Consider the following 27,887-nt stretch of genomic DNA (forward strand, 5'->3'; position numbering starts at 1 on the left):
CACCAATCCACCTGGCCCTAGGTAATAATGACCACTTTAAAAGTCACAAAGTCACACAGTAGTGTTAGTAACTGCATACAATACAAATCCAATATTCTCAATGAAACTGCATTAAGACGTCTGTATACCCTACAATAGGCATAAGATCCCTAATTAAGAACACAAGAATTCAATGTTGCCAGTGGGAGGTTAAAAGGTGGATAATTCCTCCAACAAGGGAATTAAGTTATTTCAAGCTCCAGATATTGTTCTATCTATAGACCATTGGTCTTAAGAAAGGGATACTAGACACCTGCTTAAAACAACAGCTGCAAAGGGATAAGAATATGATTCCTAATGTAATTCTTAAGGCTAGATGTGAATTTTGGGATACAAATCATATGAGTTATACCCAAAAGTACCTTGTGAAAGATTATTTTTGCAACTGAAAAAAAAAGTTTCAAGGTTTATGGTTAAGTAGCTAATGCTTTGCAATTACTGCAATTTCATTCAAGAGCCCCACTATGACACTTTTAAAATTTCTAAGTTTGGTGCAAAGCATGGAAGCAATCACCTAAAAATAAGCATAACAAAACTGCTGGGCTCAGTTATTTTAAAACAGTGCAAGTATTGCTCTCTCTAAATACAGAGGTTTAATTTTGAAAGAAATCCCTGCAACAGGTGGTAACCAATATTGGGTTTAAACTCAGTGTTTTATTTTTTAAATCTTGGTCTAATCCAATTATGGTGGTGCTAGTGGTAAAAAGCTTACCTGCCAATGCAGGAGATGTAAGAGACATGGATCTGATCTTTGGGTTGGGAAGATGCCTGGAGGAGGGCATGGCAACCCACTCCAGTATTCAAGCCTGGAGAATCCCATGGACAGAGAAGCCTGGCAGGCTACACACGGGGTTGCACAGAGTCGGACACCACTGAAGCAACAGTGCACATGTACAATCCAATTGTAGATGCTGGTCACTTTCAGATTTGTTGCCATTTTGCAGTTATAAAATACTTATCATAAAATACATCTCACATGGTTAATAGCTATTACAATATAGCTATATTTGTATCGTTACATAACTTTATATAATATATAGTTATGGTTTTCTATAACGATATTTTTATAGAAAAAATAACTATTATAGTTTTTATAAATTACTAAGATGATAAGAGATTCTTTTACTCAGGGTTATACTCTCTTGGGAACTGTTACCACAATGGCACTAGAAATTATTTCTAAAGGAATGCTGCTGAGAAAACAAAGAACAACTAAAACAATTCCATTCACTGGGATCTGATGCTGGGAAAGACTAAGGCGGGAGGAGAAGGGGACAACAGAGGATGACAGAGGATGAGATGGCTGGATGGCATCACTGACTCAATGGACGTAAGTCTGAGTAAACTCCAGGAGTTGGTGATGGACAGGGAGGCCTGGCGTGCTGTAGTCCATGGGGTCTCAAAAGAGTCGGACACAACTGAGCAATTGAACTGAACTGAATTAATTATGCTACCTGATTAATCTTCCAAGACTTTTTGTGAGAGATGGCAATTATCATCACCTCGCTTTATATAAATGAAACCAATCCATAAATTTATTAAAAACAGCTATATGAATTTGTTTTGACAGCGATCAGATATCTGTATGTTGGCTCACAATTCTATACCACTAGTTCTAACCAATCAAATCTCAACATAAGCAGGTAACTTAAAAGACTATAATAGACACTACTACTCCCCATTGCTTGTGAAATCTCTACTAGTCGTTTTGGCCTGGATATCGTGCAATATTATTCACCAGCTACTTCAAAATCTCAGTGTACCTTTATCTCACCTCACAATAAAACTAACCATCTTATAGTATCTTTTCCTCCAACCTGCAGCAAAAATATGCAGGTATCACCATCAAAATGTCCTCAAGAGTGAACATCCAAACTATCTGTCAATAACTAAACTCATTAACTCCCCACAAAATCTGTTCCTCCATTTCTCTGTGCCTTGGAGAAGTGGGGGCTGGGGTGAGGTAAGTGACAAAATACCACCTATCTAGACACTCAGAGCTAAACAGGGAAGCATCTTTAGACTCCTTCCCCTTTAATCCCAAACCTAATCAACAGGTCCAGTCAATTTAATCTCCCAAGTATCTGTCACATCTCCCCTTAGATATCCTCATTCCTACTACCATAGAAATGGTTCAGCCTCAGATGGTGGTTCACCTAGATCATCACATGCCTCTTAACTGCTGTCCTCACCTCCAGTTTTGCCCCCTCCAAGCCACTGACTGCACTAGAGAACCAGATCATTATTTTGAAAGCGCAGTTATGACCATGCTGCTCCCTTATTTAAAACCTTTCAGTGGCATCCTATCTAAAGGCCAAAATCCAAGTTCCTTAGCATGTCCTACAAAGCTTCTCATGCTGGGAAAGATTGAGGGCAGAAGGAGAAGGGGGCAACAGAAGATGAAATGGTGGGATGGCATCACTGACTCAATGGACATGAGTTTGAACAACTAATAGTACAAGACAGGGAAGCCTGGTGTGCGGCAGTCCAGAGGACCGCGAAGAGTCAGACACAACAACAAAGCTCTACAGTCTAGCTCATTCCTCTCCCCACCTCCCTCCTTAGTTCAGTCAACTTCTTAGACTGTTATCTCTGCATTTATACACACTGTACTCTTAAATGGCCTCCTCTGACTCTCATCAAACCTCACTTTAACTTTCTCTTACCCACTGATTAAAACACAAATGAGTTTTTTCTGGTTTCCCCAGATGCGGTTGGATTTCCCTTCTATGTTCATATCATACTTTTTGCATATTTCTATTATTGAAGCTACATTCTGTTATAATTATCTATGAGTATGTCTATTTTCTTCACTAGAATATCATCTTGTGGTCAAGGAATGTGTCTTATTAATCTTTTTATCCTAGAACCTAAAGAGTCCTGGGAATAAAATAATTATTCAATGCATAAATATCCTTACACTATTTTTAAAACTATAAAAAAGCATTTGATACCATTTGTAGTCACAGGTAGTAGAAACTTTTATATCAGGCATAGTTTGATTACTTAGGAAAACTATAGCAGAGTTGGCAGTGCCTTGACTCACTGCTTCTGAGCAAGAAAATGAAAGAAGTTCCTATCACACAAACGAATTGCTATGGACAAAGCTATGGTTACAGTAATAAAAAACCTTTCATCTAGTCACCTACTGTTAAACAGGCAAAAAATGATAGTGACTTGGAAGAGATTTTTGCTTTTGTGAGGATTAACTGGGATAATGTAATAAAGTGCTAAATAAGCAATCAAATAACATAAGCACTCAAAAAAAACAAAGACTAAGAATAGAAGATATACATTGGTCTCTGCCTTGAGATCCTGGTACAGAGCTCCTAAAACCCTTGTAATTTCCCAAGTGATAACAGCACTAGGAGTATCTCTTAGTGGCAACTCTGGGTCAGCTCCTGGATGGAAAGACTAAACCACAAAGAGAAGCTTAGAATTTTCAGCCACTCTGGAGGCTCCTAGTCTCCAGAGATGGGAGAAGGGCTGGCAATGGAGTTAATAACTGATCATGTCTGTATGATAAAGCCTCTGTGAAAATCCCAAAAGTGCAGGGTTCAGAGAGCTTTTGGGTGGGCGTATTCATCCATACTGAGAGGGTGGCACATCCCAAATCCACAGGCACAGAAGCTCCTGCACTTGAAACCTCCCCTGTCTACCTCTTCATCTGACTGTTATCTGAATCCTTTATCATATCCTTTAATATACTGGTCAACATCAGCGTTTCTCTGAGTTCTGGGAGCTACTGCAGCAAATTAATTGAACCTGAGGAGGGGGCTTGGGAACCTCCAATTCGTAGTCAAATCTGACAGAAGTTGTGGGTATCTGAGGACTTACTACTTGTAACTGGTATCTCAAGTGATATGGGAGCAGTCTTGGATCCCTTAACCTCTAGGATCTGACACTACCTCCAGGTAAACAGTGCTGGATTGAGGTAAATTGCAGAACACCCAGCTGGTGTCATGGAAAATTGTTTTGGCAGGGAGGGGGAACCCTGACACATGTGGTTTTTCCCTACACAGGAAAAAAGACATACTGGTGGAAAAATGAATTTTTCCAGTATGAATGGTACCTATTAGTTTATGCTTATGGAAAAGTCTTCTTGTTTAATAGGATGATGAACATCAAAGTCCTTGAGACATCATCTTGGGAAGTATATAATGATTACAACAAAGTACAAGTAGAAATCCATCACTCATTTAACAATATCTGTTGATGACCTACTCTGAACAAATTATGAATAGGCTTGCTGAACCAGTGCAGGAAACTGGATTAATTTATCAATTAAACTAAACAGATCTGAGAAGAATATTTCAACTCACTTTACAAACAACAAAACTGGAGCCCAGAGAAAGAAACTGCTGTTTCTCCTCAATGGGAAGATGAGAGAACCATACCCTAGTTTGCCCCAAGGCCATACTATGAATAGTTAAAAGATTTTCATTTACAACAGAAACCAAAAGTTTTAAACGAAGTGGTATGTGGGTAGTACATTACTGTACTATGCTAAGAAAAATGTAATATTTATATAAAGGCCTTGATACAGTGCTTTTCTCATGGTAAATGCTCAATAATGGTAGCTATTACCTCCAGCTGTATGGTCTTTGGAAGGCTGAGTGCGTGATATCTACCTGGCAACAACTGCTTGACCAAATTGATAATAGAGCCACAGGACTTCTAATCTAATTTAACCTTTTGATTTTCCAGATGGAAAGAGAAATCTAAAAGAGCTAAATGACCTGCAAAGCCAGCCATAGCGAGTGAGTTAGAACCAAGACCAAACCCTGAATCCCCAGTCGGGTTTCCATTACATGTCACAGGTCTGTGGCTTAGCTATAGGGTTTTATTCAAACTGTCATAGGAAAGTAGTTAAGAACAGAGCTGCTATACCTAACTTTTTTCAATCTTTTTATTAAAGTCAGCATTGAGCTATGATTTTTATATAAGAATCAGCAAAGCATAATGGCAACATATAGTCTTATGAGTTAAAAACGAAACAACAGTCTTGGTAATGCAATTCTATCAGGGACACCTGATAAATGGAAAGGCTACCAGAGCAGCTGTTACATGTGCTGAAGGAGACTAAAAGCAGAATACAAATACAAAAGAGAAAAGGATTTAAATAAAACGTTTTCCAAACCACACTGAAAATGTGACAATAGCTGTGGGTCACTAAGAAACTGACATTATGTCTCTTGGCATACAGCAACAACAGAATGGTTTGTTTTAAGCAACACTAACACAAAGTTCAATAAAAAACACTGGGAGACCAAGACTAAAAGCCACGAGGTAGGAAGAGTTCCAGTAAGCAACCAAAACGTTCTCCATTTCACAGAGTGGAAAGATTAACCGTGAACTTCCAGGTCTTTGTGCATTAAGAGATTAGAATACCCTCCTCCTAGTTCTATAAAAACTAAAAAACAATCTCTGTATGGGAGGAAAAACGGGGCAGGGCATAGAGAGAAATCCAATCTATTTGTGGAATCTAAATTCAACTCAACAAATATTTCCTGAAAAATCTACTATGTGTGAAATATGTAAGATGCTTGCCTTGCCTCAGAGACTTCAGAATTACATGGGAGAAGGGAGAAGAACGGGGTTCACGGAAGTACACAAATAACCCAAAGCAGAACAGAAGCGCTCTGAGAGAGTTTCCAGTCAGGGCTATGAGTTCAAAAGCAAGACCCCGAGACTCAGAAAAGGTTTCACAGGAGAAGTGGGGAAGAAGGGTAGGCAAGTGGGTGAATGGCCGACAGGGAGAGGTCAACTCCCGGTTTCCTTTACAACTGCTCGCCTCTTCACGCGCTCGGCGGGCGCCCTGCTCACCCTCTCCGGCGAGGGCAGGCACTAAGGCTCTCGACCAGGCCAACCCGCCTTGATTCTCTTCCGCCATTTCTCACCTAGGAGGCTTCCAAATTCCTCCTCGGTCAACCTTGTCTGAAGACTGAAGATAACGCTGAGAGGAGAGAGCCCCAAAGAGGGCGACCGGAGCCCTCTCTGCTCACAAGCTGGAGCCTGCGGCCAGGCCTCATCCCCATGGCAACGCCGCCAAGCGCCGGTTCGAACGCCCGCGCCGACGCCCGCGCTCCGGCAGTCCCACACAGTCCACCAATGAGCATCGAGGGAACTCGTGGACGTGAACCGCCTTCTCTTCTAGAAGGCCAATCAGAAACCCGATTAAACAGTGGGCGTAACTCTCAATTTCCGTCGTTCAACCAATCGTTCCACTGAAATGAAAATCTCGCGATGTTCTAAGTGAGAGAAACGCACCTTTGAGGCGGGTTCAGGATCCTTCCGCCCGGAGCTGTTGGTCTTCCAAAGCTCAACCCAGCTCTTGGGATTGGTCGACGGACTGCCAGTCTTGCCCAAGGTCCGCCTTTTGCCTTCTTCTACTTGGGGTGAGTAGCCTTACAGAGGGATTACTGGGTTTAGTTCTGCGTGGAGAAACTGAGTCTCGGAGCAATGAGAGTCTGCAGCTGACTAACCTCCGGTAGCTGTAGGGTCAGGAGTGGACTTGCCCTTCTCCAGCTGGCTGTGGGGCGCGAGCAGGCCAGACTCCAGCCGCTGCAGAGAGAAGGGAGGGACCCTCTGGGGGCCCCGCGAGCCTTGTTTGTCCCGAGACGAGTGGTGATCGGGAAGGTCGTCGGAAACCCAGAGTACTGGGTGTGGGGCCCAGCGATCTGAGCGCCATACCTTCCCTTCCTTGGGCCTCAGTTTTAACTTTGTTATTACTATTTAAACCCTGCCTACTTTCCACGAGAGGTTTTATATTTACTAATTGCTTCCTTTATTGAATGGATACTATCGTGACAGATACAACAGAAGTAAAGAAAGTCACAGGAGAGCCCTACTACCTAAAAAACTTATTTTTTTTCTTGTGGCCTAGTTTGGACCTTATGTATCTATTATATCTGTTAAGGGGGGAAATATATGAATGACATTAAATAAGTTGAATGCAATCAAGTAGCCAAATGTAGCTGGTGTAGAGTCCAGGATGGGCAGATCTGCTTTTGAGTCCCTACCCAGACTCATCTCTGAGCTGTAATTTTCTTTTTCCTCTTCTGAAAACGGGGAGTAATGCCTCATGGGGTTGTTGTGAAAATTAAGTGAAATAATGAAGGTAAAGCACTTGGCAAAATGCCTGACAAGTAGTAACTCTTCCAAAAGTGGTAGCTATTATCTTCATACTAGAAATAAGAAAATATATTAGCCAATGGAACCAGTAGATGTACTGTAATTGAGTGGCCAATTTAGTTCAAAACTTGTCAGTTAAATAATAATTAAGGAAACAATCCATTCTTCAAAAGAGCGAAATTTCTTCCTAGTAGCTATATTAAAACATCTTGTGGGTCTGTGAGGGATGTATGTACATGGTGTGATGAACAGTGTGTTCGCTGACAGTTTTGTAGAAAATATGAAAAGCCATTTTTTAATTCAACTTAATGAAAGCTAAGAGCATGCCATTAAAACATAACAGAGAAGCTTTCTGATGACATTTTATACAGGGGTTAAGTATGACATATATCTAGTACTTCTGATATGTCAGACTCTACGTATACATTATTTATTTTAAACTCTACAACAACTGTTAATAGTAGGTTGGTATTTCCTTATTTGGAAAATGAGCCCTAGAGAAGTGTGTTGCTCAAAATAACATGCTGTTGAATTAGGGAGCTAAGTCTTTCTCACTGCAAAGCCAGCCATGCTTTTCTGTGTTGTGCGTTCTGTTTTTGATTGAGAAAAGATGAAAATACTTGGAATACAGGCAGTCTTTACCGTCTGAGCCACCAGGGAAGCCTCCCAGGTGATGCTGGTGGTAAAGAACCCTCCTGCCAATGCAGGAGACATAAGAGAAGGGGGTTCAATCCCTGGACTGGGAAGATCCCCTGGAGGAGGAAATAACAATCCACTCCAGTATTCTTGCCTGGAGAATCTCATGGACAGAGGAGCCAGGAGAGCTATAGCCCATGGGGTCACAAAGAGTCAGACACGACTGAAGTGACTTAGCAAGCAAGCAAACTCCTAGTCATCCTTTAAAACCCTTATGGAGTACCCCTTGACCTAAAGATAATCATTCCTTCTTTGCTGTCTTTACATCTCACACATACCTTTGTGATGCACAAAACACATCTAGTGACTTGTCTGTTTAAATATCTTCCACTTTCACTAGTATTCAGCTTCCTATCTATTCTTCAGTCCTGTCACACTGCTTGTCGAATGGAACACACTCAAGAGACATTAGATGAGAGAATAAATCCTTTCAGGCTCTAGTATTAGAATTCCTCATGTTTGCTTTCCAGAATTGTACAGCAGATGGCACTAATAGGCCACTTAACAGTTCTTCACCAGAAATGACTTTTGTCCCAACCTTGTCTGACTTTGACTTCATCCTTGAAGCCAGTATTCATGTCATTACAGGTGAAATCTCCCATTTCCTCCCTCGGCCAAACAGCAAAGATAGCAAGATGACTCAGCAGCTTAGTCTCTGAAACAGTGGCAGATGTCCAGGTAAAGGTGAGGCTGAGGGAACATTTTCTTTGTCTCAACTCACCAGTTTATGGTAGTTGGGGGCTTTTTCTTTTCTTTCTTTTATAGTTTTATCTTTTTGTTGATGTTGTTTTATTCAAGGATGGGAGCCTTATTTCTGTTCACTTCTTCGAAAGGGAAGAAGGGACTAGGAGAATTGGAGAAGAGACCGTTATGATGTGGGATGTGAAGAGAAGCTGAGCAGTCACATAGCTAGCTGCTTGTAGGTAGGCAGAGCTGACCTTCCTCCTCATAGTGGAGTGGCCTGGGCAAATTTCCTGGACACTAGTGCCCCAAGTTAGTTACTTGTGTGCTTGTCCAAGGCTGGCATCAAGCATGTCCCCAGTACTTGGTGCTTGAGAACCCTCAGGCTACACTGGGTATGGTTTTGAACGTGTGGTTATAGGCTCCAGCTTCCCAGAAAAGGAAAAAAGCAGAGGCATAGAAACCTTTATCAGAGAGACAAAGTTTTGGGGCATCAGACTATACCCCTCCAGGGTTGTCTTTGGGCAACAGGATCTTCATCTATGTCAGCTTCCAACTAAAACGTCTATGAATAGGATTCCAGTTAGACATTTTTAAAATCCTCCATATGAATGTAGATCAAAGTGTGGGAATTTGGGGACTGGAAGCGATTTAATAAATCATTTTCGTATCCTCTCTCAGGGCCACTTGTGCCCTAAGCCCTGCTCTTTCGTGGTAAGCAAAGTTGTATAATGGAAAAAATACAAACTTTGGAGTTAGACTTGGTTTCCCTGGTATCTCTGATGGTCAAGATTCTGCCTGCAATGCAAGAGACGCAAGTTAGATCCCTGAGTTGGGAAGATCCCCTGGAGAAGGGAATGGGTACCCACTCCAGTATTCTTGCCTGGAGAATTCTGTGGACAGAGGAGCGTGGAGGGCTACAGTCCATGAGGTTACAAAGAGTCAGATACCACTGAATGACTAATACTTTCACTTTTCACTTTTACTTAGATTCAAATCTCAGCATTCACAGACCAGTTATGTGTTTGGGCAAGTATTTTAAACATTTTGAACCTGAATTTCCTTATCTTAAACTGGAGGTAACAATGCTTATTGTGAAGAGTTGTCTTGAGCATTATAAAAGATAAAAAACCTTGCATGGGGTAGATTCTTAATTGATAACATGGTGGGATGAAATAGCGTTTCTGCTAGAGGGATTTTAGACTAGGAGGAACAGGTTGCAGGAGGATTTGGAGAGCTCTTTCTAAAGGTACATTTGTGACGGCTCCTGTGGTTGAGCTGTGCTTGCAATAGCACTCTGATTAATTTGATGAAAATATTGGACCACAACACATCAGTATAGACATTTATCTGTGAATTATTTTTTGGCACCTAAGTCCTCAACCTCCTAGGCGGTGAGGGAATTGTATCTACAGAGAAAGCCAAGAGCACTTTTCCTTAGCTTCTGGAACCTTCTGATGACATTGAGGGGGGTTTGTTCAGGTTTTTTTAAACCACCTAAGGCACTTTGCCACTTTGCTGAAGTGTGAATTGCCTGCTGTCAGCCTGGAGTTCTCACCTCCGCAATCTGGCTGCAGGCATATTTGCATATTAGATGGTGTGTTCTTTAACCCCCTGAGGTTTGAATCCACTCAGAGTTTGTGTGCTGGAGTGAGTGTATATATGTGTATCTGTGAGAGAGAGAGAGGAAGAAAGAAATCTGGATACTTTAAAACCCCAGGACAGTTTCAGCTCCATGGTCTCCAGAAAAACAGAAAACCTCCAACAATAGCTCCATTGACTTTTATGTAAATGGCACTCTTCAGGAAAACACTGGGCTATTTCCCAAAGTCCCAGAATATAACCTGAGCGTTTGTTTGAGTGGGAGGTGGGGAGACAGTTCTGCTGAGTCAATGAACATCTGTTGAGAGCTGCTGTGCTGGGTCCCAGGAGATAGCTCACAGTCTGGCTCTTACCTGCCAGAGGTACAGAGATTTACCATACTAGGTGTGCATGCTTGTGATGGCTTTGTAGCTAAGCTGGAACTGAGTTTCCCAGGGGTCCCTACCTGGATAGTTCCAGGTTAGGGCTGACCTCAGGAGAATTTTGTGCAAGATTTGGAAGGCTGAAGTGAAGTAGCAGCCAGTCCACTGTGAAGGACAGAGCAGGATCCTGGGCATGATTGCAGGACATACCTCTGGACACTCTGGTCTGCTGGCTCACTTTAGGGTGCAGGACAGCACCCAAGCCCGCAGCTCCCCAACTCCTGCTGCATCGCCTCCTTCAGCTGTTTGAGTCCTGGGTTGGGTGTACACTCAGCTCTGTGGCAAAGGCACCAGCTTCTCCTGCAAGTCATCCAAGTCAATGAGCTTGGAGACAGTGGACAGAAGTCGATTTGTTCTCACAGGTTCCAGTTTTCCTTGTTGTCTTCCACTTCACAGTCAGCTTTCCTTTCCAACTGCTGGCATCACCAGCTTACAGAGATTTCAGGCCTAACACCAGATGCGGAGGTGACAGAGGTACATGGGTTTCTCCATCAACTTCCTGATTCGACAAGGTCTATTCCCTACCCTGAATTCTTATAGTATTCTGTTTCTCTTATCAAACATGACAGTAGTAGATTAAAAGGCCAAGAAGATGGAGGGATTAGAAGCCAGAAGGTGACAGAAGAGGTGACATCTGAGTTGTTGCTGAAAGGATAAGGAGATGGTTGCATGGATGGGGAAGGAAGGAGATATTGTAGAGTTCAGCTGGCTCAAGCCATGATTGGAGGGTGAGCAGGAATTCTGCCTTTCTGTCCTCTCTGGGTATAGAGCACAGGTAGAAAGTGAACATCTGTCTGATCCTGGCTCTTGATCCTAGCTCTTCTGGTCTGGCTGTTAGCTGTGGTCACTGCTGAATACAGGTATCTACTGAGATGCAGTTTTGCTAGGGTGCACCCTTATCACTAATCTAAGCCTCCTCCCCATAGGGCAGTACTGGCCTGCTGCCCTCTCCCCAGTGGTGCCACATGGCCACCGCAGGCTTGTCTCCCTTGGCCCCCATGGAGGCATCTTTGTTTCCTCATGCAGTGTTGGTGACAGCAGTGGTGTGAAAGAATGCCCAGGGGCTTCCTGTCCTAGGCAGGGCACTGTGCCCTCTAGCCTTGGATGCCTAAGCTTGTCCCAACATCCATCTCATGGGACTCTACTCGAACCAGGGGCAAGGTACCCTACACCTGTAACTTGCTGATGCTTTCTGATCATCACGATAGGAAGGCCTGGGATCAGGTACCTATTCTTACCTAAACCTGTAGCCAGTAATTTGAAATCTTTCTTCACTAGTTCTTTGGTGACAGGGTTCTTTCTGGTTTCCAGAATAAAGTCTTCAGCATGTATTTGTTCCCTGGGAGACCAGGGAACAGAATACCACATTTAATAAAAGCCCTGATACCGGTTTATGTATGAATTTTAAACTCAGAAGGATCCACACTTTACATACTGTTATGAGCCACTCTTTTTCCACTTAGTGTGTCTGAAAATCTTTTTACAAGCAGCACATTTGTCTCTACCTCGTTTTTTAAAAAACACATTTTAATTCTTATTTATTTTGGCTGCACTGGGTCTTCATTGTGGTGCAGGGGTTCTCTTGTTAAGGGGCACAGACTCCATAGAGCTCAGACCTGGTGGTCATGGCACATGGACTTGGTTGCCCCACAGCACATGGGATCTTAGTTCCCCAGCCAGGGATTGAACCCTGCATTGGAAGGCAGATTCTTAACCACTGGACTGCCAGGGAAGCTCATCTTGATTGAGCAGCATCAAGGGGGCCATGGAGATCATCAACTCCTATTCCAACCACTCCTCTCAGCATCAGTTGTGCCACCCAGGGGCACCAGCTTCTTCTCTGGCCCTGGAATCCTGCAGATGAGGCCCTGCAGCTCAGGCCTTTCCCTGCCTGGGCCAGTCTCTCAGACCTCAACTGCACTTTAGACCCCTGGTTTTCTTTCAGTTCTGCCCTCTCACCTGGGAACCTTTGTCCATGTCGTTCCCTCCACCTGGAACACACTTTCCTCCTTCCCTTTGTCAGTTTACCTTTTATGCATCCTTTACTTCTCTGCTCAAATACGTTTCTTTCAGGAAGCATTCCTTATTGCTTCTCGGCCTTTTGGCTAGGATCAAGTGTAAGAAGCATACCTTGATCTCTTAGGCAAGGTCAAGTTTCCAATCATACATTTTCCCTTTGGAACACAGACCTTATTGACAAATGTTTTTAAATTTGCTTAACTATTTGTTTAAAGTCTTCCTCTCCTACTAGACTATAAACTATATTCTATATTCATGCGAGGGCAAAGGCCAGGCACAGTACTTGGTACATAGTAGGTGCTCCATAAATATTTGCTGCATGAACAAATGCCACAAGTTTTTCTTTAGCAGAGCCTTACTGAAAAGATCTTCCATGTTTTTTGTTTTTTGGTGTGTGTGTGTTTTTGGCTGCACACATGGCATGCAGGATCTTAGTTCCACACCCCCTGCAGTGGAATCTCAGAGTCTTAAAGGCTGGACCACCAGGGAAGTCCCTCCTGTCTTTTGTTGTTGACATTTTTTCCTGCAGTGGAAAGAAGACTAAAAAAGTCTGTTGTTATTGTATGGCTGATTATAAAGTTAATGTTCTCTGTAAATTTCCAAATAATACAGATATATATGGAGCAGAAAATGAAAGTTTCCCCATAATCTCATCCTCAAGAAAACAGTATTAATGATGTGTATCCTCTTCCAGACATTTTTCTGTGCATACTGAAGTCTACTGAGTGCTTATTAATCAGCAGGCACTGTTCTAAACCATTTGACAAAGTTAAGTCATGTAATCTTCACAGCAACCCTTTATAGCAGAGCTATCATTATCCTGTCTTACAGCTGAGGAAACTGAGCCTTAGGAGCTCATCACATGGTGAATGAGTGGCAGAGCCCGAACTTGAACCCAGGCTCCAGGTTCATACTCTTGACCACTCTGCTGGTTTGCCTCTGATGGGATGGAAAGGAGACTTTCTACCATGGGTGCTCCTTTATATTTTGAATTTTGGACCATGTGAATGTATCACATTCCAAAACATAAAAGACTGAAAAAAATCAGTAACAAATAAATGTTTAGAACACTAAACCACCATTCCTAAGTGACCCTTCTAAGCCATCAGAAACCACATTGTTTCCCAGAGAATGCTAATCAATACTCTGTGATGGCCTATATGGGAAAGAATCTAAAATGGAGTGGGTATATGTATAATGATTCATTCTGCTGTACAGCAGAAACTAACCAACATTGTAAATCAACTATACCCCAAAATAAATAAACGATAGAAGTTAAAAAATACAAAGAAACCATACTTCGGGGTCTCTTTGCTCCAGAGTCTCAAGCTGGAGGCTGAGGGAAATGGGATTGTGGATTTGATGATGACATTGTACTGCATCTCTCCCATTCGCAGCATCTCTCCAGTTCTGGTGAGTTTGCACCTGAGGATCTCCCATCTCTACATACACACAGGGGCCCTGCTCCAGCAGGGAGACCCGGAAGAGTTGGGACAGACCCACACTACCAGCTAGAAGCCAGGGCCTGCAGTTAGACACAAAGGCCTGTCTGACTCCTGGCTTCCCCGCATTGGTCCTCAGCATGTAGGTGACGAGGTCACTGTTAGCTGGTCTGTGTGACTCCCCGGCGCCAGAGTGCTGCCCCCCTCTGGCCTCCTCAGTATGGATCTTCCTGTTTTGTGTAATTTGGCACATCTTTTGTTACGCCTTCAGGTAGACCATGGCCCTGAGAGCATGTGGCTTGATCATCTTCCGAAGACGCCTCATCCCCAAGGTGGACAACACTGCCATTGAGTTTCTCCTGCTACAGGCATCAGATGGCATTCATCACTGGACTCCTCCCAAAGGTGAGAGGCCAGGGGGTGGGCTGTGGGGAAATGCCAAGCGCTGTTCAGAAATCCATGCTGCCAGGCACCCTACAACACTTGCTTCCCAGTGATTGTGTAGCAGGAGGTGGGTGTGTGGGCAGAAACTCTTGGCCCTTTCTGCATACAAGGTCTACAAGGTCAGGCCAGAGAAGAACCGAAATAGAACTCTGTGACTGAATACCAGGTTTTCTTGTATTGGTCACCAGAGCGTCAGCCTCTCCAGTGAATGGTGGGGAAGAAGAGGCACTGGGCTGGCAGCTGGGGACCCTGGGGCCAGGTCATTACCGGGCTATAGGTTAAAAGTGAACAGCCCCCAGACAGAAGGGAGCACAGACTTTAAGGGAAAGTGGGGTGGGGGAGAGGTGAACAAGGCTCCTCCAGGGTTGGAGGAGGGCTTCCGTGATAGCTCAGATGGTAAAGAATCTGCCTGCAGTTTGAGAGACCTGGGTTCGAACCCTGGGTTGGGAAAATCCCCTGAGGAAGGAAATGACTACCCACTCTAGTATTCTTGCCTGGAGAATTCCATAGACAGAGAAACCTGGCAGGCTATAGTCCATGGGGTCATAAAGAGTCAGATGTGACTGAGCGACTAACATCTTAGGGTTGGAGAACAAGGAAGTGGGAACAGGAAAAACAATTGGCACATTTGAGTTCCACTGAGGAGAAACAAAGTGGAAAAAAAAAAAGAGATGTCACCAATACTATGAATAGGAATATTCACACTTGCCTCCTGATCACCTGAGTCACACTGCATGGTGCCTCTCGATGAAAGATTTCAAAGGATATCTCTGAATTTCCCTGCCTTAGGCGAGGGAGAAGTTACATCTTAGCACTGATGGGCAGAATGCTAAATAGATGCTGTTGGGTGGGGTGTGCTCAGAGGTTCGCACACAGTTCTGAGGGAAGGTCAGGCATCCCGAATCAGTGTCACCTCTCTGCCCACCAGCATCCCTCCCACCTGCCTCCCGCGATGCAGTACCTGTCTGGCTTTGTGTCCACGGCTATATGAGGTGCTTCCAGATAAAATCCCCCAACAGCCAGGGACAGAAATGGAATTTTAAGTCCAGACTCCTGGTTGCTTTCTGTGGGAGCTATGCAGCAGCACCTGACTGGAGCGCTGCTCTGGGGACCCCTGGGAAGGAGGAGACTAGGATGTAGCCCTGTCTTTGAGCTAAGAAGAGAACAGCTAAGAATTCCTGCTTCCCATGAGCTCCCGAACCAGGAGGCCCCCAACAACTTGTTGAAACCATGTGTTGATCGAGGCTGCCAGACCCCTCCCAGGCCTTCTTGCCCCCCCTGGGCAAGCTGAGAATTTACAGGGAGGGCCCTGAGGCAAAGCCGAGGGCTGCTTCCAGTCTGCAGAGCTTCAAGTTCTCTTACAACAGTTTCTTGGCAGTTGTCTGCTTGAGTTTGGGCCTTGCCAACAAATTTTCTTAGAACTGGCTCTCGGCTTGTCCTTAGTCTAAGTTCCCATCAGGATTTTCCCTATGAAACTAGAATCTGGCCTTACTCAGAAAGATGAAAACAATTTGGAAGAGCCTTGATAGCTACTTGGAAACAGCTGCCGATGCCTTGGTATAGGGTTTAGAGCCTGACCATTGGCCCTGGGACTTCAGGCACCAACTGTAGATGATATTAAATCCTCACTGTGGGCTATAAGCGAAGAACTCCCTCTTCAGCCAGCTCCCACCTGGCAAGAAAGGACCACCCTTCCTTGGGAAAGTCACGTTAAGGTCTCCCAGGGAAGGGTCTCCCTGAGAACATGGGATGAAGAGAGCTCCAGAGAAAAATAGAGCAGAGGTCTGGGGGAGGCTGATTTCCACATCGAGGAGCAGCATTCTAGACCAGACTTGCCAAATATATGGTTTGTTTCACTCTCTGTAGCGAAGATGGGGTCGGGAAGGGGCTTGCCCAGACACCACAGAGCCAGACCCTACCTGCCCTGTACCCTTTTCCCTGCCAGTTTAGGATATTGCCAAAGCCTAGCAACACCTAGAAAAGTCACCAGAGACCCCAGCTTTAAATCATCTGACCTGGAAAATCTAGCTTTGTTGACGATTATATTCGCTTCCTCTTCTTTTTTTCTCACCAGGCCATGTGGAACCAGGAGAAAGTGACTTGGAAACAGCCCTTCGGGAGACCCAGGAGGAAGCAGGCATAGAAGCAGGCCAGCTGACCATCATTGAGGGCTTCAGAAGGGAGCTCAGTTACGTGGCTAGAGAGAAGCCTAAAATCGTCATCTACTGGCTGGCGGAGGTAAAGGACTGTGATGTGGAGGTCCGCCTCTCCCACGAGCACCAGGCCTACCGCTGGCTGGAGCTGGAGGATGCCTGCCAGTTGGCTCAGTTTGAGGAGATGAAGGCAGCACTCCAAGAAGGACACCAGTTTCTCTGCTCCACAGCGACCTGAACTGACCAGAGTCGGGCCTTTTGCCTCAGTAGGATCCTTCACGGCCTTCTGAGATGAACTGCCTTCACTTCATTTCACTTCCTTGGTCTTTGGCTCATTATAGCAGAGAGCAGAGAGGCTAGTAAAATCAGCTGAGGACTCTCAGAGGAGAGCAAGCAAGAATCTCTGCTAGGTGCAAAAGGAGGGAAAGGAGGAGTTAAAAAAAAAAGCCAAAGTCCAGTGAGTGCCTCCTTATACTTTATGAATAAACTTCAAGCAGCTTCTCTCTCCCTCTAACCTGCTGTATTTATTTCATGGGACTCTTGCCCTGGGCGTGGAGGGGTGGTGGAGAAAACTAGAGTGGATCAGAGCTCCAACCTTAGCCGGAGGGAACCTTGGGTCCAACCACTGTGCCCCAGAGAAGCTGAGGGAGGGAGTCAGAATCAGGGAGACCCAACATGACCAGGGTAGCTCTTCTGTCCCTGAACCTCCAAGCACTCTTACCCACCCCACTGACATGCCTGAGATGTTGTGGCTTTTATCAGAATGGACATACAAGTGAGTGGGACTGGAGCGTAGGAATTGGGTCTACCCGCCATATCCACAGATGCCAAGGACCCACACTGGGACTTGAACATCCGCGGAGTTTGGTATCCATAGTGGGTCCCCCAGTTCTCCACAGATAATGGAGTACGATTGTACTCACTAATGTATCTTTTCCTGGCACCAGGGACACATGTTGCAGGTGCTCAGTAAGTATTTCCTAAAATAGAGACCCAGAGAACATTGGAACAGATCCCCAGTCACAACAGGGACAGGAGGGTCAGGGAGCCCTGGGCCACCAGGTCAATGACACACACACTCCAGCCTCCCGGCCCAGTCCTGACTCCCACAGTCAGCGTGGTGTCAGTGTGACTGAGGTCACTGGCGAGGAGCAGGCATGAGCCTGGGGCCTCTGCTGGGCCACTTGCAGCCCTGTCACTCCCCTGTGCCGTCCTCGCCTACTGTGGCCTTCACCTTTAGCAGGCCTTGCTCATTGCCATTCCTCTCTTCCTACCTACTCCCTTTCTCCACAATTCTGTTGGAAGATCCAGAGGCGCAAGAGTTAGGCCCTGGCCCTCTTTTCCCTTGCTACTAGGGCTCACAGAACACAGGGAAGGTGTTAGATCCTACAGCCCTTCCAGGAGCTGTTAGCAGCTAGGTTCATGTGGATTTCATTTGAGGGTTGTTGCCCAATGAAGTGCGGAAGATTGGCTGGGAAGGGGCATTGGCAAAGGTCAACCTGGATTACCAGGGTCAAGAACAGGCACCCCCAGACAAAATAGAGAAGTCGCCCCGGTCTCTGACAGGCTTCCAGATGTTTTCAGTCACCGACTCTCCGTGCAGACAGGGCAGAAGTACTAGTGAACAGGATCTTGGAGCCCTGCCAGGGGCCTGAACGGTTTTGTTCCTCACCCCTCTGAGCGGCACTCCCTGAAGGAGGCCTGCTGCAGGAAGTTTTTGGAGCTTAGTGTTCTCTTTCCAGGCCAGCAGGGACCACATCCTACTGATTTAATAAATGCCTGCTGGGCAGTGGTGCCAAACCACAGACTGGCTGCCTCTTAATGAGGGCTGGCCAGCCCTGTGCTCTCAGCATGGGAGTCTGAGGGAGTCTGTGGAATCTCAAAATGCTCAGCGCTTGTACATCAGAGTTCGAAGGGAACTGGAAAATGACCTGATTCTGCTGCTCATTTTTTTTTAAGCTAGGAATATTGAGGCTTAAGAAGGTAGATGGCCCTGGCAATTGTCTATATGTGAGGTCCTTCGAGAATTAGGTGCCCGAGGGGACTCTTATTTTAGAATATCTTGTGTAGCTTTGGAGTCATTCTTCTAGGCGTTACAGAGTTTTCCATTAAAACACAGGTACTTTGGAGAAGAGGGTGGATAAATTGCACTCAGCTGCTCGCTTTGTGGGAAGAATTGACAGGTGTGACTGGGGCATGTTAACCGGTAGTGGATGAGGGAGGGTGAGAGCAGAGCTGAGACTGGGATCTAACAGGTGAGTGGGCTTTGTTGTCATCACCACTTTGCTTTTGGCTGCCTGGGCTTGTTCAAGGGTCATGGGGCTAAGACTGCAATTTCCCCTTCAGTCTCAGGCCCTCCCACCAGGTTCCAGAGCATCTCCTCCTGGGAGCTTTCCCTGACAACCACTCATTCTGTAAACACGGTTCTGTCCCCACCTACACCCAAAGAGGCTTCTCTTGGAGTTGCACTTGTTTTCCCGACTACCACCTGCACCACCCCAGGGTGAAATGTTAAGTCTTCAGTCGTGTCTGACTCTTTGCAACCCCATGGGTTAGAGCTCACCAGGCTTCTCTGTCCGTGGAATTCCCCAGGCAAGAATACTGGAGTGGTTTACTATTCCCTTCTCCAGGGGTTTCTGACCCAGGGATTGAACCCAGGTCTCCTGCATCGAAGGCAGATTCTTTACCCTCGGAGCCACCAGGGAAGCCCATCCCGGGGTGAAGAAGCATCTAGTAAATTAATCCCCACGAGGATGGTCCTAAGTTGCCCCCTCTTGGGGGCCTTTGATAGAGGCTTTGGAAAACCAAAATGCCCTCTTGACTCTCAGAAGCAGTATCTTACACCCCCACAGTAAGCAGTTGTTTGCTGAATTGAAGACCTAAAGGCATGACGCTATAGGGGTGATTTTAATTGTAGAATTTAAATTGAAATACTGGTGCTGGTGTGGGACCCCAAGTGGGGCCCCCACTTGTGAGAAGCAGAGGCTGACTTGCTCCCTGAGTGATCCAGCGGGTCCCTTAAGCTCTAGAGGGCGGTGCCAACCTCACTGCTGCCCCCTAGAGGCTGTGCTACAGAGTCCAGCGAAGCTTGCTCTGCACCTTCCTTCTAACCCTCCCCCTTCGCTTCCTTCCCCTCCTACCCTGCCTCCACTTCAGATTATGTAATAGGAAGCTCTCAACAGAACCCCCTGAGGAGGGGAAAGGGGCTATGGAGGGGAAAGACAGCACTAGGATATTGAGTACTGAGGCACAATCTCTTCCTGTTCTTCAGACTGGGACCCCCACTCCCCGCCCAAGGACTGAGCCTCTTCCTCTTCAGCTTTCCCCCCTCCCCCAGGCCCACCCTCAGACTCAGGGCTTAACCTCATAAGGCCAAGAATTCTCCTCTCTCCTAATGGGTGAGGGGGTGAAAAGGTACAAATTTTCAGTTATAAAATAAATAAATACAGTCTTTGGGCTGTAATGAACAGCATGGCCATGACTATAGTTAATACTGTATTGTATTGAATGTAGGTAGGAGAGTGGATCTTGTAATGTGGTAGGAGAGTGGATCTTGAATGGTCTCATTACAGGAAAAAATTTTTTTTTGTAACTGATGACAGCTGTTAACTGGACTTACTGTGGTGCTCATTTAGCAATATATACAAATAACGAATCATTACGCTGAATACCTGAAGTTAATATAATGTTACTGATGCCTCATTTTAACAAAAATTTCAGTTTCTCTTTTCCCCTATAGTCCATTAAAATGGTAAAGTACTTTGAAAAAAAGAAATTCTCTCCTCCCCTCAAGCTGCTGGAAAGATCCTTGGGCATGATGAAATAAAATAGCTAGCCTGAAGATAAAAACCACGTTGTTCCTTGGGAGCTGGGGTGTGTACCAAAGAGGGGAGGGCGTCAGCAGAAGTCCCACTGAGTCGGACAATGGCAGGAAAGGAAATCACCCAGTTGCTGCTGCAGTCTTCTTCAAGGCTGGTCTGGGCAGGCCTCCTCTCATAGGGATGGGCTGTGCAGCTGTTCCCAGAACAGAAGGGAGTATCTCTTCAAATGATTTTCAAAATATGCTCATAAGCATGTGTGTGTGAGCAAAACAGAAGTGTGAGAAGAATTTAGATCTTAGAGGTCTTGAACATCAGAGGTTGAATTTTTTCCTAAATGACCCGATTGAATTTCAGAAAGATTTCCTTGGCTGCCTGCTATACTGATTGAATTTAAGGGTTCAAGAGTGGACAGAGTGAGGAATCCACTGCAATGGTCCAGGCTAGAACTGATAAGATCTGACATGGGGTAGTGGCCAGGAGATGGAGAAGTCAATACTGCCCTGGATTTGAGAAAAGGAACCAGAAATCCTGGTGAGGGGAACCAAAAAAAGAAGACTTACTTGCTCTGTAGCCAACCAGGGTGAGGGATCCTTTGCCCAAATCTGGGAGAACAGAGCAAAGATCCTCCCAGAAAATTCAAATCTTGGTCTTGAGAGAGGACTTGGCCAGAGTTCAGCCGACTCATATAGTGCTGGAAGGGAAACTGGGGCAGACTCTAAGGCTGCACACGGTCACAGAACGGGAGTGTTAGTCCCCAGTCCCAGATATTCTGCAGTGTCCACTCAAGCTCCCCCCTATTACTCCTGGAGAAGGGAGCTCTCCGTTCCTGCATACCAGCCTCCCCACCCCCACCCTCAGTGGTACAGAAAAGACCTGTGGGAAACTGGCCATGACAAGGCTGCTGGAAGCTCCATGGAGGGGGGCTAGCCCTCCCTCCCACCCTGATGTGCAGAAAGACAAACATGAAATGTACAAGAGGTGCTAGCAGGGATGGTGGACTGGACAAGGCTCCAAGGGGGCAGAGTTTCTGGCATCCTAGCAAATGGGTAGAGGAAGCTTTTAGTCCTGGTCCCTCCCCTCCCCCCACCCCAAGACCAGCTCTTTCTCATGGTTCCTACCATTCCAGTCACCACCCCAAACTTCTTGAACCTCTCTTTTTTGTTGTCAGTGGGGGAAAGGGAAACACTTCTTGGTTTAGAATCAGACCCATTGGGTGGCTGCTTCAAAGACATACATTTCCGTGATTTCACAACCTTGGATGTGTATAGACAGGAGCTGGGCCAAGCTGTTGAAAGATGGGTGAGGCCTGGGTGGCAGATTCTAGGTATCTCAATACAGAACATCAGGTTCCAGTCCAGCCTTGGGGACTAATCTGTGTGACTCAAGTCAATGCCCTCTTCCCTCTCTGTGTTTTAGTTCATTCATCTGTGCTTTTGTGATTAATGATGTCAACGGCAGAGGCCAGACTAGAAACCAGACCACAAGTCAGGGCCTGTTTGGCTGGGATATGGCCAGTCAAGGGCACTCTGCCCTCTGGCCCTGCCTTAGCACACAGTGAGTGCTCAGTGGGCATGGTGTGTCCCCTCTTCCAGCTGAGCTGCCTGCCCTCAATGCCCTCTTAACATTCTTAACATTTGACTCCATTTTTTTTTTTTCAATTGGCCACACCACATGGTTTGTGGGATCTTAGTTCTCTGATGACCAGGGATCGAACCCTGGCCCCCCGCAGTGGAAGCGTGGAGTCCTAACTGCTGGATGGTCAGGGAACTCCCTCAGTGCTCTTCTAAAGGATACTCCTCCTCCAGGCCAGATGACTTAGGCCCTCCAGATTACTTTACCTACCCCCACCCTCCCATGCCATCTCAGCACACACTTGCTTGGTCCTGGGCTACAGAACTTTATGCTACATGTTCTGTAATCTGAACTGTCCAACATGTGAGCCACTAGTCACACATGGCTTTTGGACACTTGAAATGTGGCTAGCATGCCTGAAGAACTGGATTTTTAATTACATTTATTTAAAAATTAAATTTAAGAAGTGATATGTGACTAGAGGCTACCCAGTAGGATACAGCACAAGTTTTAGGCAGTTTTTCTTCAGTCTTTGTTTACAATCAAGAGTTAACAGGAGTTACCATTTACTAAACACTTCTTGCCAATTTTTGCATAAGTACTTTACAGACACATCTCAATGAGTCCTAGAAATTTTATATTAAAGATAAAGAGGCTGATGCTTGAAAGGTTAGGTCAACTGCTTCAGACTGCATAGTCTGAAGTGGAGGGCCATTTAAATGTGAGTCATGCTCTCCAGCCATTCAGGGAACTTCCCAGGACCCAGCTTAGGTGTCTTCCTTCTACAGTCACTCCACACATATCCCACCACTGTGCACCAGGACCTAGGAAGGCTCATCACTGAATACTGACTGGTAAATGCTCTTGACCAAAAAGAGAGGGAAGCTAATTCCACGTACTCCCCATCTCCTGCGGACTCCTGGCTCCTGACATTCCACTTCAGATGTCTCTTTTCCTGCCTTTCTCCTGAACCACAGTGTCCCCCAGGTCACAAACTCAGAGCTCAACTGAGTGCTGTGTGTAGAGGTTTGGGAAGAGGGTATCACATGCAGGCTCAGAGCAAGCCAGCTGGGCTGGGACCTGGAGCCTGGAAAAAGTCCATATTGTTTTTAAGCAAGAAAACAAAAAACAAAAAACTATTATAATAGCTTTTATTGAGCACCTACTTGTGCCAGGCACTTTACATACATCTGTGCTTATAATTCCCACAACAACCTGGGAGGTAGGCATTATTATCACCATTTTATAGATGAAGAAACTGAGGCTCAGAGAGGTTAAGCAGCTTACTCAAGGCCACACAGTTTGTAGATGAGTGGTAGAATCAGGGGTGAGTGCTCCTAAAGTTTCACTAGCATTCTTCACAAAGAAAATCGAGGGGGTGGAGGAGTGGGCAAAGAGATGCATTCTCTAGGGGGTGAGGGGCTGATTCTGCTGTCAGAGCTGTTAAGGGAAGCCGGTGCTGCTGCTGCTGCTAAGTCGCTTCAGTGGTGTCTGACTCTGTGCGACCCCATAGAGGGCAGCCCACCAGGCTCCCCGTCCCTGCTGAACCCTGCCCTATTTCCCACCTCCCCACTGCTGGCAAGCCACTCCTTCCCCAGACTCAGCTGCAAAGGTAGAAAAAACTCTCTGGCTGCTCTTCTTAGCAAAGAAAAGTAACTAAAATGAAAAACTTACCCTGTGTGTATATTTGTGGGTGTCGTTGTGTGCGGTAGTTTGTGTGCTGAAGCACACCACTACCAAAATAAAAACATCCTTTCCCCACTTCCCTGTTTTTTTTTTTTGGTCTTTTTTCCCCCCTATTTTCCCACCCAGCTTGTGGGATTCCTGGCCTGGGGATCAAACCTGCGCCCACTGTGGTAGAAGCATGCAGTCCTAACCACTGGACCACCAGGGAATTCCCTAACGTGCCTCCCTTTTAAGCCACACCTCTGCCATGTGTATAGGGAGTGAGGCAGCTGAGAAATCTAGACAGGGCTGTTTATTTTCTACTAGAGTCCCAGGGACATCACCTAGGAAGGGACCAGGTTGAAAGTCAAAACCTCAAGTTTGCTCCCTGCCCCTCCCTCCAGGCTTATGCAGCCTCAGAGGTATTGTGTTAATTCCATAGATCCAGGGAACCGTGGTGCCTCTCTCTCTCTCTCTCTCACACACACACACACATACACACAGAACACACACACACAGGTTCTTGAGTTAAGGCACCAAGTCTGGCCTGCATGGCCTTGTGAGTCTTTGCCCATCAGGCAGTGGCCCTGGCCCAGGGCTGAACCATGTGTGTACACAGATGTCTAAGGATGGGGTTAGGAGTCTCTTCACAAATGAGGGACGATGACGATGGCTCTGTCCTCCCAGCCTTTGGGAGGGGACCACTTGCCTCCTTGTCAGTTGGCCAAGTACCTCCATCCCTTGTCACCAGCTGGGTGGGACCAGGTCAGCCACAGTTCAGGCGAGTGCTGAGAACTCAGGGCCTGGCACTTTCCAACACCAAGAATGTGCCCTTTCTAAGTGTGGCAGGAGGCTATTTTGGGACCTTCAAGAGGACCAAGCCACCACTTCAGAAGGACAAAGATGGAAGGTAAGGCTTCTTTCTGTGCTTTTCTGTTTTTGTTTTGGCCATGCCACTGTGGTATGCAGGATCTTAGTTCCCCTACTAGGGACTGAACTCCAGCCCCCTGCAGTGGAAGGATGGAGCCCTAACCACCTGACCACCACGGGAAGTCCCCCTCTCTGTGCGTTTAAAACCCAACTGTGTTTTACAGGAAAAGGGCTGATTTTTTTCCTCTGAGCTCTCTTGCCCCCACCCAAGGGAAGGAGTTTCTGTAGACTGGAGTGCCTGTGGAGAGGAGGGATCTAACAATTGTGCGTTGGGTTGGTGGTAGGGGGGGGCCGGGTGTTGCTCCAGTGTCTTCTCCCCTCGCCCCTACAGGAGCCGGTTTCAGCACATTTAGGTCAATTACCCACTTAGTGGGTGGTATAAAGTTGGGGACTTCCGGGGGAATAGACGGTACGGTTGTGATTTTGAGGGTTAAAGGCCTACATGAAGACTAGGGTTAGGGCTGCCAGGCTTCTGGGCCCTGGGCTGGGTCAGGATACCCAGATGAAATAAGCGATCTCGTCCAGGTCAACGGGGTAATCCGTGAGCAGCACTGGTGTCTTGTCAAAAAGCTCACCTTTATAGCTGCGCCACTTGCCTGCGGGGAGGTAGACGTCCCGCTCCTGCTTGCCCGGCTCCAGTACGGGTGCCACGAGCAGCGTGTCTCCGATAAGAAACTGTGAGTCGATGCGGTGCGCCGTCTCATCGCCCGGCGCGATCCACCAGAGGGGGCGCACGATGGGGTCGCCCGTGTCAGTGACCTCACCCGCCAGCTCCAACAACAGTGGCGCCACGAGCGAGGCCCTCAGCGCCGTGAACTTGTGCGCGATGGCCACCACTTCAGCGTCGTACCGCCAGGGTGGAACAGAGAACTGCATAGCTGGCATGAAGGCGGCCACTTCCAGCCAGCGCACGTACAGCTCGCGCTCGGGCACATCGCCGCCGCTGGTTGAGCGCTCAGATACAGCGTTGCCACCCACCATATCGGGCAGGATGAAGGGGTAGCCCAGCATGCTGACAGTGAGCACCGCGGGGATGAGCGAGCGCAGCCCCAGATCGTAGCCCCACACCGAGTCGCGGTCCACCAGGCGGAAAAAGCACGATATGTTCTGGGACTGGTAGCCCACGCGGACCTCGGCCAGCGAGAAGAAGGGCAGCGCCATCTCCGTGTAGCGCCGGCTCCAGATGTTGGGATCAGACAGCGGCCTGTAGGTACTGAAGTCCCGGGGCAAATAGCTGACTTCGCCAGCATCAAACTTGAAGGAGGCCACGGAGTAGCGCGAGCGCAGTCGCCTTAGGTGTCCTTGGAACCAGTCGCGGGCCTCCGGGCGGGTGAAGTCGAGCACTGCGCCTATGCCATTCCACCAGCGCACGAGAGCCGGCAGCCGGCCGGTGGGTTCGCGCACAAACAGCTCCCGCTCCACGCCCTCGCCAAAGCGGGAAGAGTTGTAGTTGACAAACGGGTGCACCCAAAGCGTGACGCGAAAGCCGGCGTCGCGCAGGCGGCGGAACATGTCACTGGCGTTGGGAAACTTGGCCTCGTCGAAGTCGAAGTCGCCGTAGGCAGGAGTGTACATGTCGTCGATTTCCAGGTGGCTGCTGTTGAAGCGGTGCTGACGGATCTGTTGGGCAAAACGCTGCACCTTGTCCTGGTCCACCGCGCGCCCGTACAGCACCCATGTGGACCAGATGGGGTCCCGGAAGGCTTCGGGTGCTGGGACCCTCGACGGCTTGTTGAAATAGCGCCGCACCATGTACTTGTGGATGGAGGTGACGTCCGAGCCAACGCACACGCGGTAACTGAGCTCGGGTGCAGCGGCTCGGCCGGCTGGCGGCTTGTAGGGCGTGTCATGGTAGCGCGCCTGCAGTCTCAGGGAGCGCTCCGTGCTGTTCCAGCCCAGGTGGAAGGGCACCGAGTCATTGACCTTGATGGCGGCCGCACGCGACGACAGCCAGTAGCGCTCGAGGATGCCGCCAAAGGCGGCATCGGAGGAGTAGACGTCGCTGGTGACGAAGGGCTGCGGCTCCTGCTGGCCGTCCAGGCGGATGGGCCAGTGCTGGGTCTTCATCTCGGCGCCGCCGTACCAGTGCGCCCCAGCATCGCCCAGGAACATGGCGTGCTCCACCGCGCGCCCCGGAGCCGCCTCCTCCCAGCGCACGCGGTAGCACATGACTGTGTCCTTGGGTCGCACGGTCTGGATGAAGAAGTGCAGCGGGCGCCCATCCGCTGTGCGAGAGCAGCCAAGCAGGGCGCCGTCGCGGCTGCAGGAATCCAGGTCCAGGACGCCCGAGCGGAAGGCCAGGCGGAACACCTGCTCGCCCTTCTGGTTGCGAATCGAGAAGCCACCGCGGTTGAGGTCCAGCAGCTCCGCGCGCAGGCGTTCCGCCTTTCGTAGAGAGGCGCTGTAGTAGCACCAGGCCACCACTGCGGCCAACACCAGAAGCAGCCCCAGCACCGCGGAGCCCAGCAGCGGCTTCAGCTCTTTGGACGGCTTGGGCTTGGTAGGGGAAAAGTTGTCAGGCAAGAAGGTGTACATGATTGCGGCTGCGACGGTCTCAGGAATCTTACGATCTGTGTGGCTCCCAGAGCGGCGGCGGGGGTAGGCCTGGGAATTCTCCTGAGAATTCTGGGGCATCAGCCCCCGGTTAAGGAAGGAGCGGGCAGGGGGGCCACCCGACAAAGCCAATCTGAACCTGGCCGGCCTGATTCAGGAAGGGGAAGAGAGAGGTGAAACTGAGCCTTCTCATTCCATAGTATTTACATTTGCTTCTGTAAGACAAGTGTGTATTTTGGGCAGTTGTATACTGGGACGTCAGGACTTTACTTTTACCAGGATGTTCTGTCTGCACCTTACCTTTCTCATGGGCACCCTGCTTGCCAAAATTAGTCAGGACTCTGAAAGGGGAGGTAGCTCAGAAGGTGAAGAATCTGCCTGCAGTGCAGGAGACTGGGGCTTGATCCCTGGGTTGGGAAAGTCCCCTGGAGAAGGGAATGGCAACCCACTCCAGTATTCTTGCCTGGAAAATTCCACGGACAGAAGAGCCTGGCCAGCTACAGTCCATGGGGTCTCAAAGAGTAGGACATGACTGACTGACTAACACTTTCAGTTTCTGAAAGGGGTGGGGCAGATGACATGCATCTCCATTTTCCTGATGGAGGAACAAATCCAGACAGAGTCAGGGAGCTGTCCAGGATCACAGAATTAATCAGGCCTCCCTGGATCACACATGGGGGCGGTTCAGGATGATGAGAAGGGGAAGGATCTGGA

The 27,887-nt window shown here is 47.5% G+C and overlaps 2 protein-coding genes across 5 annotated transcripts; one reads left to right on the forward strand and one right to left on the reverse strand.

The window, feature by feature from the left end:
* Positions 1-6,351: 6,351 nt before the first annotated feature.
* On the forward strand, positions 6,352-17,074 carry NUDT2 (nudix hydrolase 2). Of its 4 annotated transcripts, none has more exons than XM_068974585.1 (3): positions 6,352-6,437; positions 14,307-14,440; positions 16,554-17,074. In XM_068974585.1, exons 2-3 carry the CDS (start codon positions 14,314-14,316, stop codon positions 16,868-16,870), a joined length of 444 nt encoding a protein of 147 aa, XP_068830686.1. In that variant the 5' UTR covers positions 6,352-6,437; positions 14,307-14,313; the 3' UTR covers positions 16,871-17,074. The 4 variants fall into 4 exon arrangements, with proteins under 4 accessions (XP_068830686.1, XP_068830685.1, XP_068830687.1 ...); XM_068974584.1 differs by lacking the exon at positions 6,352-6,437 and adding an exon at positions 8,457-8,553; XM_068974586.1 differs by lacking the exon at positions 6,352-6,437 and adding an exon at positions 8,520-8,547.
* A 6,183-nt stretch (positions 17,075-23,257) lies between these two features.
* Positions 23,258-27,254, reverse strand: MYORG (myogenesis regulating glycosidase). The gene has a single exon (XM_068974360.1). The coding sequence runs from the start codon at positions 27,252-27,254 to the stop codon at positions 25,110-25,112; it is 2,145 nt and encodes a 714-aa protein (XP_068830461.1). The 3' UTR covers positions 23,258-25,109.
* Between the last annotated feature and the right edge of the window lie 633 nt (positions 27,255-27,887).

The sequence above is a fragment of the Capricornis sumatraensis genome, chromosome 6 (assembly GCF_032405125.1).
Source record: "Capricornis sumatraensis isolate serow.1 chromosome 6, serow.2, whole genome shotgun sequence".
NCBI lineage: Eukaryota > Metazoa > Chordata > Mammalia > Artiodactyla > Bovidae > Capricornis > Capricornis sumatraensis.